Source organism: Pholcus phalangioides, unplaced genomic scaffold (genome assembly GCF_987345545.1).
Source record: "Pholcus phalangioides strain wild (caught in Gottingen) unplaced genomic scaffold, Ppha-v1.0 ptg000003l_1, whole genome shotgun sequence".
NCBI classification, from domain to species: domain Eukaryota; kingdom Metazoa; phylum Arthropoda; class Arachnida; order Araneae; family Pholcidae; genus Pholcus; species Pholcus phalangioides.
The window spans coordinates 55,607,151-55,617,938 of NW_028301596.1; the positions used below are offsets into that span (position 1 = coordinate 55,607,151).

Consider the following 10,788-nt stretch of genomic DNA (forward strand, 5'->3'; position numbering starts at 1 on the left):
AGGAGCTGAGGCTATATTTGAGTCCACCCGACCAAATAAATTTTGTAATAGGGGCCGCATTTGAAGCATCTCTGCAATCTAAAAGCATCACTGCATCTCTGTCAACAGATAGCAGCTGAATGGTGGGTTCTGTGAAAGGTGATGTTTCATCCAGCTCAGAGAAAGTGCCCTCTCGCGACTCGCTTTCTGACGCCACATTGTATGGTGAAAGTTGTTTGCTTTGGCGAATTCTATCATCCCTTACAGTTCTGACCATCATTTTAGATACACCCTGTATTTTTTAAAGTATTGAAACTTTTTTTTTCAAGCCAAGCACAACTCAGGTGTATTGCCATGAGCAATTTACTACCTAGTGAGTTGTGCCAGAAGTGTAAGTATATGTACCTAATAGTCTGAGTGCGTATCTAGTGTCGTGTATGATTTTTTAGTGCTGCCATCTATATATCAGAAGTGAGTGAAGTGTAATGACTGAATATTTGTACTGTTTGTAGGACTGTTGCTCTCTGTGGCGAGACTTTTTAACGGGAGATCGGCTTGCATTTGCACCTTGAAGTTGGGAACCACAGAAAACCAACTTCAGCTGACCACCATTGTGGTGACGGTGGGGCTTGAACCCGGGTCCCGGCTATCTGAGTCCGTCACTATGACCACTCGACCACCACAGCGGCAGTCATTGAAACTGATTATGCTATTATATCACTTTAGGACTGGCGATACCTTGCAAATCAGGCATATGAATTTTGCCACTCATTCGAAGAAATCGTTGGCTCTGGTTCATCGTAACCTTGTTGCAATATGTTCAATCATAAGCAAAGTATGTCAGCTACCGCCAGTTAAGAAAGAAAAAACCGGTTTCGAATCATGCTATTTATCACAATATTAAGTTACAATATAATCCTCTATTTGAACAACTTATTAGTCAAAATATATGTTTTTGGGAACCGATAATTTCAAAATGTCAACAAAAGTCAATCAGGATCACTGTCTTGATGAAATCCAAGTCTGAGAAACCAACCCCTCAAGACATTATGGTGCATCCAAGTAAAAATAGTATATCTAGACAAGTTACACACACAAAGGTAGGATTGACGATCGGCCCAAAACATGGGCATGTCACCCAATTTGGTGTTTGGCAGAGTCATGCTCGAAAATCGGCCCAGTGATTTGAGAAGAGAGCGGCATCGGAGAGTTTGCTGAGTAGCAGAGTCATCCAAATACGTTCTGCAAAGTGATAAGGCTGAGGACGACCATTAGCATCTTTTCCCCGCAACTAGCAGGTAGCCATGAATGACAATCGTGGACAGTAACTGGCAAGAAAATCGAAAATGCCATAGCAGGAGCATCAGACCAGTCAATCTGTGACTTTGTTGGTGGTTGAAATTGAAGTGCAATCCTGATCCACGGCCCTGTGATGTATGTACAACAGTCCTTATGTAGAATTTCAATCATCTAAGGAGCTGTAATGCACATGCACCCTTATTGACATCAGCATTCCAAGCGGCTACCTCGGGAAACATTTTCTTTTCTAACCAAAGTAGAATGTGATACCTCGGCTACAAAAACGTTCGTGAGTAGAAAAACTAAGAATTGGTTTTAGTCAATATAAATTTCTTACAACAATTTATAAACAAATAAATGTAACATATGCACCACATTATGCATTATACTACACAAGGTCAAACAAGCGTCGACCAAAGACATGCTACACACACCTGCTGGGAAACTTATGTGTATTGTAACAAATTTGAGACCCTTTCACAAAACAATGCCAGATGTAACAATTCGTTACAGTAGGTACGCTCTGCATAGTGCCCAAGTGGCACATTTACAGATCACTTAATTGACCTACGACATGGTTTGAGAATGCTTACATGGTACGTGGCACATGGCTCGGTTTTAGAGCACTTAAGTGCTTCCCAGTGCTCAACATCACTCACGTTACCCACGGCACATTCCCAGATTATTTTAGCAGCCCGCGACACATTTATAGAGCACTTGAACAGTCTGGACAGATCACTTGAAGAATCCACAGAACATTTAGAGACTACTGAAGTCACTCAATAGGGAGAATGCTAGTTCAGGTGCCCACAAACTAGTGAAAGAGTTTTCATCGATTTTGGCACACCGAGTAAGAAGTCATTAAGATTATTTCACATTTTTATAAAGGGCAATTAATGACGTAAACATCATTCAAACCCCTCCCCATCAAAAGTCAGTAATCATGGAAATCCCCCATTGATAATGACTTGGCGAAAGACAGTCGTCGACATAAGTCCATTTAAGTCAACGTATACCTTCTCCCAACACCAAGTGGTATCCATAGGTGCCGAAACTTGATACTACATTTTTGAAGACAAACCATTGATAACCTTATATATACATAGTTTTCTTCATCAATTGATGAGGGTGGCAGACTTGGGTCATTTTACTGGCGATGGAGGATGGACCAGCCTATTACCCTGTACAGGAGAAATTGTGTTTCCCATGATGATGTAACATATCCATGTTACAGCCAGGTAGAGAAGTCATTTTTAGTCTTAATCTAGTCATATTTATTGCATATATTTACCTTTTTTTGTTTTCTTTGAGGTCTGTCTCGACAATCATGTTTCAAGGATCGCGGCCGATTCGTAATATTGATATCTGAGATGAGATTATTCAACAGTTGGTTTATTATTGTGAAAGTTGGGGGTATGAACTTAGTAATGGTAAAGGTGTCTTGTGCACCCATCGAGATGATGTCTAATCCACACGGATTAGTACATAGCTATCCAAACTTTTTGTTCCATCGCCCCCTTCTTCAAAAATCGTTCAGACTCAAGCCAACTCATAGGATCTTATACTATACCCACAGCTTCTACCACCCCTTTGGACCACTTCATTGCTCCTCGGGAGGAGGATTCGCTGACTTTGGATAATTTTTGCTGCACCACGGTCATTTTCTGCACACGAGGGCTAATTAGACCCGGACCAACAATTTATTGTCGATTCCGAACGGCAGGCTTGTTTTTTTATACTCATCGAGAGGTTGGTGTGCTCACCCCTCGATGGGGGACTCCCTGTGGTAGCAATTTTTTCTGCGGTCATGTCACCATTTTTTTTGTACCCCTGTGTCAGGAAAGTTTTCTGACAAGGCTGAACCAGGTATCGAACTCTGAACATCCTTTGGTACTTTAGGCGAGTATCTTATTGACCTGGACTACAGCACCCCTTGCCCACTTTGGGAAACATTAGATTAGTGTAACCATTCTTCGATTGCTGTCTCTGCAGTTCTATGGAGATGATCCATGTTAGCTACGTATTCGACAGCCAATCTCCTGGAGATCGAAGATAGTCATGGAAATGACAAGATATGACAGAGCTGCTTGAATCCATTCTTTCAGTAATCACGCTCCTTGAATAGTATAAACTTATGTGAATCATGGTGTCTCTGAAAAGGGCCAAAAACGGGCGCAACTTTTACATGCTTCTTCAATGTGAATGTAATACTTTCTAGTCATATGAATATTTTTTTTCAGTCATCAGATTGGCGAGACAGATTTCATTAATGACTTTAGTGATATTTTAACTTAAATTTTATTAATGTAAACATGTAAATTCTGGCATCATGCTTGTTACGATTACCGAAATAGATTTCCGAAAATTATCGATTGAGTGTTGCCGCAACTAAAATTTATTATAATAAATACTCAGGTAGAAAAACTCTGTGTCATTTCTTATTCTCGTCTGCTAGAAGTTCGTTTGGGAAAAACAACAAAAAAATATAACAAATGTGCGAATAACAGTGCAACAACACCAGTATGAATGAAAACTCATTAAAGCCAGGCCCATCACTAGGCTGGGGCAACCAAGCTCCCGAGCAGAATGGGCCCCCCACAAAATATTTCCCCTCATTTGTCATAATAACCTTTTCAAGGGGCTTCCCTCTAGAAAAACGTGTGTCCCGAGAAGGCACGCCACTGCCCTGGTTAAAGCAAAATCTTCAATTTAATGCAGAAATGCACAGGATTGAAGATTTTCCTGAACTTCGCTAACCGTAAATGAATTTTCGATACGACAACGATTTTAAATCTTCGAACAACATGTCTTCGATTATCGGTTTTTGACGGCCCAAATCCCAGGCAAAATCACTTTTCTTGAAAATAACAGTGCCGTCAATGACTTTCAACCCGTAATACCCGCAGAGCTTGCTCCCAATTTTCTCCGGGACCTTCAACCAATCCGAAAGCACGGATATGGGAAACTTGCAATTCATAGAACTGTAAGCGCTGCACATCATCCTCAAAGCTTGGTGCCGAACTTGTTGAAACTGCTGGTGCGCTGCAAGCCTGACTGAAACAGGCAACTCAGTCGCTATCTTGAAATATTGGATGAAATTTCCAGTCACAAAGGCAACGTGCAGCCGAATCACATCGTCCAGGATCTTGCGGGGTAACTTTCCACGCTGGATGAGTAATTCCTGTACAGTACGGACTGACCCGACACTGAGGGCAGAGTATATACATAAAAACTCCTCGCTGTTCTTGCACGAAAATCCTTTTTTCCTCTTGAATTCTATCGAACGTCGGAGACACACAAACAGCTGTTCATTGTTCAGATGCATGTCAAATGTCTCGATAGGCTCTTCGCATAGAGTGTAACTGGACAACAAGTAGAACCTCGTTGCACGCTCCAGTATCAAGATGGCGTTGGCATCGTCTATCCGTTGTATGGTCATGTCTTGCCGTATAGCGTTTATCCTGTCGTTAACGAAATCGTAAACCTCAGCCGATGTATATTCGTCGCCGTCCGTTAACTGTAATATTTCTTGCACCAAATAGTCCATGGTTTGCAGTAAGACGTTAGATGGCCTCAGGTCACGTGCGTCGGGAAGTTCCTTACCCGCGGCGCACCTCGAGAATTCCTTGACGTATTTGTTGTTTCTTTTCTCCAACAGATGGACCCGGTTCTGTTTGATCCTCATTTTCGTCTCGGACCTCGGACACATTTCCGAGCACGTACCGACGATTGATGAAGAATCAACTTTCACTGATAGCCTTGAGCTCATCTTATTTTCGTGGAGAGGAGTTTGGAAGAAGCTGAACTAATTGTGATCTCTTCCCTGAAACCAATCCCCCTGTTGGGATTTGAAATTTGTCAACATGTGGATATTGTAAACAAACAAATATGATAGATAGTGTTAATTACTTCTTATTTTGCTGTTATTTTTTCAAATAAATAAGAAAACACTCATTAATTATCAGCACCTTAACTTTGACGATAACTGGCGATTTTTCTTAAATAGAATTGAAATTTACTGTATTTTACCCGTATAAATATGTTAAATTCAATTTTCACATACCCACAACTCAGTATGACAGTCTCAGCAGCCAGTAATCCTGGATAATCCTTATCCAAGGTACTTGAGCAGCTGACTGCTTGTAAACAAGCTTGAAAAAGTTTGAGATTGTGTTGTTCAAGTCTCGCTAGTTATAAAAGTGAGTATGTATTCAGAGATCTTAAAGTCAGGGGCAATTCGGGCCCCTATTTATAGTTTTCTTAAAAGGGGGTATTCTCTCGATTATGTTCCATCTACCCAGGGACGCAACTATTTAGGAGTCCAGGACATTTTTCTAACCATGGGCAAATGTAATTTTACCTCTCCTCCCACTGATGAAAGTCGATGGTTTTATAACTTTAATATACGTAATAATGGCATTATGCTGTAGCTTTTCCGTATTGAAGTTTTTGTTCCCCCCCGCCATAAAATTTGCCACCACCTAGAGATTGCTACACCCCTTCTTTCCGGCACCAGAAAGACCGACCGGGTCCGTTTGATGGCAGCGTTTGATCCACATTTCCGTCTCGGACCTCGGGCACATCTTCCTGCATGTACCGACGATCGGTGAAGAATCGGCTTCTACTGATTGTCTTGAGCTCATCTTAATCTCGCAGAGATGAGTTTGGAAGAAGCTGAATTAATTGTGATCTCTCCGCTAAAACCAATCCACTGGAATTTCAGATTTGTCAACAAAATTGGATATTGTAAATAAACACAATTTTACAGGTAGTGTGAATTACTTCTTTTTTTTCTGTTGTTATTTTTAAACAAAGAGAAAATCACAAAACTCATTATTTATTAGCAACTTCGCTCAACCTTGGCGACAACTGGCAATTTCTCTTGAATGAGAGTCAAATTAATAGTATTTTTCTCGAAGAAATATGGTTAATTTGTCCTTCACATATGCCCAACACAGTATGGCACTTCAGCAGCCGGTATCCTTGGATAATCTTCAAATGATTGAGCAGCTGATCCCATGTAAACAAGCGCAAAAACTTGTGATCTATTCAAATTAGGCTGCTTAAAGTAAGTAAATACTCGGAGACACTAGAAAAAGGCCCCCTATTTGTCTTTTCTTAAAAGGGGGGGCTATTCTCTCGATTATGTGTCACTTACACAGGGCCGCATCTATTTAGTAGTCCAGGACATTTTTCTCAGCAGGGGCAAACATAATTTGCGTTTACCCCTTTACTTTATTTCTTTCAAACCGAACACAGTTCATGCTCTATCTTTGTCGGGCAATTTTAGCCATTTTCCCAAAGGGGCTGGACCGTGATGGACTTTATTATAGGAGAACATAAATGACAATAATAAAATTAAACAATGCACAGGTATGGTGACTATACATATACAAGTAGAACATACCGCAGCATCATGCTGCATCAAGTGTAAGCACAGTGTAAGCACAGAAAAAATAAAATTATATAATATATACAGATGGGTGTGCATGTAAGAACATAGTGTACACCGGATCACGAGTGAATCCTTGGTCGCCAAACCCTTGTAGATCTTCTGACCATTTATTGGGTGAGCTCTACGTGGTCTGGGTTTTCGGTCTTATCCTTGACAATCTGTGGATTCACTTGTAGGTAGTGTACAAGGTCAGTAAGTTGTCTCTTAGAGCTCTCCCTCTGCAGTATGCAGCTCAGCCATCGTGTATGCATGGTTTCAGCTGGCTAGGCAAAGTGAAACTGCCGGGTATTGGAATAAGCTGTAGCATAGTGAAGAGTTGTCCCCACCTTTCCACGTGCAAACATCTGTCGTATGGAAGCTATCTTGAATCTTTCGAGGTAGGCAGCGAAGGAGCCATTGCGAGTTATGAGCGTCATAACCTCTCTCATCCATTTGCTGTTTTTGGTCTTCGTCCTTGGCAGAATGACCTGTATAGATCTTCTGGAGGCCTGGGGGAGTATCACCCCCTTTGCTGATAAAAGTAAATAATTTTATAGCTGTAAGTTTTGTTTCTCTCCCTCCCCTTAATTTTCCACCACATAAAGATTGCTATTTCCCGGGTAATGGTTTTTCTTACCTTTCCTTTTCGGCTCTGCACATACCCAACATGTTTTTTTTGGATTTCTCCCACCCCCACTTCATTGACTTTTCCTTAAATTCTGCCCCTTATTTTTTTCCCCAGAATTTCTTCTTCCTTCTAGGGCCATCATGAAGGTCACCTCCGTCCCACCTGACTAAAAATGTCTGCCTACCGATTTGCATGCCCACTAAACGTGCATCAAAGGATTGGCCTCAACACATGCTTATGCTCAAAATTTTTCATCAGATCTCATTTTCATGACACCCTTTTTGTACTTGAGCCTTCCCCCCTCCAGGGTAAGAGCATCCTTTCCTTCCTTTTTCTGAACTTCTGTCTTTGTCTTTTTTTTTTCCGTCCCTCCCATTGACTTTCACTAGATTTCTTCTCCCTTCTCAGCCCCTTTCTGAATTTCTTCGCATTATTCTTGCCCTCTTTTACAATTTCTTCCCATTATTCTTGGGACCAGCTGAGTGAGTGTGACTTCAGATCGGTTAGTGATCATAAGAGTGACGTAGAGCGTGTGCAGAAAAATCACAAAAATTCATAAGCCAAAACATTCGTTAGTTGGGGTATCACTGTATAAGACAATTATCCAGTAGAAAATACTTATCAACATACTTCTTTTCATTATCTAGGTCGTAATGGCTGGCTTCTCGAACCTACTGAGTGGTCGCCTCGCGATAGTCACTGGTGGAGGAAGTGGCATTGGTAGAGCTGTATGCGTCGCTTTTGCTCGTGAAGGTGCTAAAGTCATTGTTTCAGATATTGATAAAGAATCGGCAGAAGCTACTCTTAATACAATTTCTGGTAAAACATTTCAGTTGCACCCATTTCATTTTTTTTTTTGCATGCATGTGTGTAATTCTAAAATAGAAATTTTTGTCAGAACAATTTAATTGAAATGCTTAATTAGTTTGTGTTAATTGCTATTTATGTAAGTCTTTTCGCTTCATTCTAGGGTCATCAGGACATCTTGCCAAAACTGTTGATGTAAAAAATATATATTCTGTGAACGAACTGTATACTCAAATCAGAACAGAACTTGGTACACCAGAGATTTTGGTCAACTGCGCTGGAATAACGAGGGACAGTTTCATGGTCCAAATGACCGAGAAAATGTTTGATGATGTCATGTCAGTCAACTTGAAGGGGACTTTCCTGATGACTCAGGCAGCTACCAAATTGATGATCGAAAACAAAATAACGAATGGTTCCATCATCAACATAGCGAGTGTTTCTGGAAAAATCGGTAACCTTGGCCAGTGCAACTATGCTGCATCGAAAGCTGGTGTCGAGGCATTCACCAAGACCACAGCGAGGGAACTGGCTCGGTATGGTATAAGATGCAATGCGGTAATGCCTGGATTTATTGACACCCCGATGGTTGCTAAAGTTCCCGAAAAGGTGCTGGAGAAGATTCAGAAAGAAATACCTCTGGGGCGTGTCGGTAAAGCAGAAGAAGTTGCAGATGCCATAACATTTCTAGCGTCGAATAGGAGCTCTTATATAACTGGAACAATCGTTCAAGTTTCCGGTGGCTTATACATGTGATCAGATACACATGCTTAAGATTTGAAGCAAAAAAAATTCCACAAATTCAAGACTATTGATTATTCTGCGGCAGGAGTGAAAAAAAATTCTCAGCGAATCTATATTCTGGTGAAATTTTATTTTATTATAATGAAAATTTAATTATAAATTTTATTTTTTTGCTCAATATAGCGATTTATATTATAGCACATGCGTGTACACTGTCTAGGTCGTTCTTTCAGTCTCAACCATTCTCACACAGTGTGCAGGTCACTCCTATTCTTGTGTACTTTCTAGGCCACTCACTGATGTAGTCCTGACACTAGATCACTCCCATGCTTACACAATCTCTACATCACTCCAGTGCTTGCATACTTTTTAGGTCACTCACTGACCTGGTCTCTTTGCTCTTTAAGTCACTCTTTTAGTCATTCACATGCTTGCATACACTCTAGGTCACTCTTTTACTCCCCTGCTCACACTCTAGGTCACTCTTTTACTCCCCTGCTCACACTCTCTAAGTCACCCTTTTGGTCACTCATGCTTGCTGACTCTAGGACACTTTTATGTTCACACTCTCTAGGTCACTCCAGTGCTTGCATACTTTCTAAGCCACTCACTCACTGACCTGGTCCCTTCATTCTAAGTCACTCACATGCTTGCGCATACTCTAGGTCAATCTTTTGGTCACTTACTGACCTAGTCCTCACTCTCTAGGTCCCTCCCATTCTGTAGTTATCTTATTTGAAATCAGGCAGTATGATTTTCGAAAGAAAGTATTAAAAACTGGTAGATCATGAATTTCGACCATACAGGGGCACCTGAACATCCCTTGCCCATGATCAGGGCCATCTTAAGAGCATCATGGAGCCCCAGGGCTGATTGATTTTTCTGAGGGCCCCTACCTGATAAGAAATGATTGCTTATAAATTTGCATGCTTAATCTTGAAAATATTTACAATATCTCACATTTATCATGAAGCCTCCCTCTCCACTTGAGCCCTTGCTTTAAGACAGCATTGCCCATTATGCTCTTAAGATGTCTAATTAAAGTAGATGCGTTGGCACAAGGTTGAAGCCCTGTCAGGATATTGGGAGGCATTTTCACAAATCAAGAGCACTGATTATAACCACCACCAGAAGAAAAGCACCTGTACAAAAACTCTGATGTATGCTTTTACCTCATTGGGCAATTTGCCTGTTGTGGCGTTGTATTTGTATAATAATAATGATGTTAATCGTTGAATCATAGGATGTTCAACTGAGTTGCAGTAAATATCTCCCGACTGCGGCATCAAGCATCCATCTAAGTCAGTGATTCCCAAAGTAGGCATTGATGCCCCATTGGGGGCGATGGAATGTTCCGGGGGGGGGGCGGTAGAAACTACGGGTATAACATAGAATCCTATGGCTTAGATTGCGTTGTGGGCGATGGGAGAAAAAAGGTTTGGGAAACTATGATCTAAGTCATATCTCCTACACCATGGAGCAGGGCTGCTATGTTGGGATTTTTTGACGAGCACAATGACCCCCACAAGGGTAGGGCTCCAGCATGGGGGGGGCCCCCCCAGGACATTTTTTTTAAACACTATAAATTCACTATAGAGGAGGGTAACAAAGATCTCAGTCTAGGAGTCAGGATGTAGATGCAATGGTAAGTGTCAAGATGGCCGTGAGGAAAAAGAAAAATTTTGCTCCATGAAATGTCCCTCTAGATATAGGGGAGGAGGTACCTTGTCTTTTTTGTCATCTGCAGAGACATGTTATTTCTCTGCTCACAGAATTTTGATACCTGACTTTGACTCTCTGCTATTCATAGAAAGTACAGGAGACAGGACACCAAGCAGAGATGAATTTAGGAAATGAAATTCACATGCCCCTGCAGGGAATCGAACCACTGTGCAGA

The 10,788-nt window shown here is 41.2% G+C and overlaps 2 protein-coding genes across 2 annotated transcripts; one reads left to right on the top strand and one right to left on the bottom strand.

Moving 5' to 3' along the window:
* Positions 1 to 852: 852 nt before the first annotated feature.
* Positions 853 to 5,140, bottom strand: LOC149088917 (germinal-center associated nuclear protein). Its single transcript, XM_089250794.1, has one exon. It carries the CDS (start codon positions 5,045 to 5,047, stop codon positions 4,031 to 4,033), a length of 1,017 nt encoding a protein of 338 aa, XP_089106920.1. The 5' UTR covers positions 5,048 to 5,140; the 3' UTR covers positions 853 to 4,030.
* Positions 5,141 to 5,393: 253 nt separating this feature from the next.
* Positions 5,394 to 9,069, top strand: LOC149088918 ((3R)-3-hydroxyacyl-CoA dehydrogenase-like). The gene is made up of 3 exons (XM_089250808.1): positions 5,394 to 5,477; positions 7,988 to 8,159; positions 8,311 to 9,069. Exons 2-3 carry the CDS (start codon positions 7,994 to 7,996, stop codon positions 8,901 to 8,903), a joined length of 759 nt encoding a protein of 252 aa, XP_089106934.1. The 5' UTR covers positions 5,394 to 5,477; positions 7,988 to 7,993; the 3' UTR covers positions 8,904 to 9,069.
* Positions 9,070 to 10,788: the final 1,719 nt, after the last annotated feature.

Coding starts and splice junctions, on each gene's coding strand:
- LOC149088917 (XM_089250794.1), bottom strand. CDS start 5,047: ATGAGCTCAAGGCTATCAGTGAAAGTTGATTCTTCATCAATCGTCGGT.
- LOC149088918 (XM_089250808.1), top strand. CDS start 7,994: ATGGCTGGCTTCTCGAACCTACTGAGTGGTCGCCTCGCGATAGTCACT. Junction 8,160..8,310: donor TACTCTTAATACAATTTCTG/GTAAAACATTTC, acceptor GCTTCATTCTAG/GGTCATCAGGACATCTTGCC.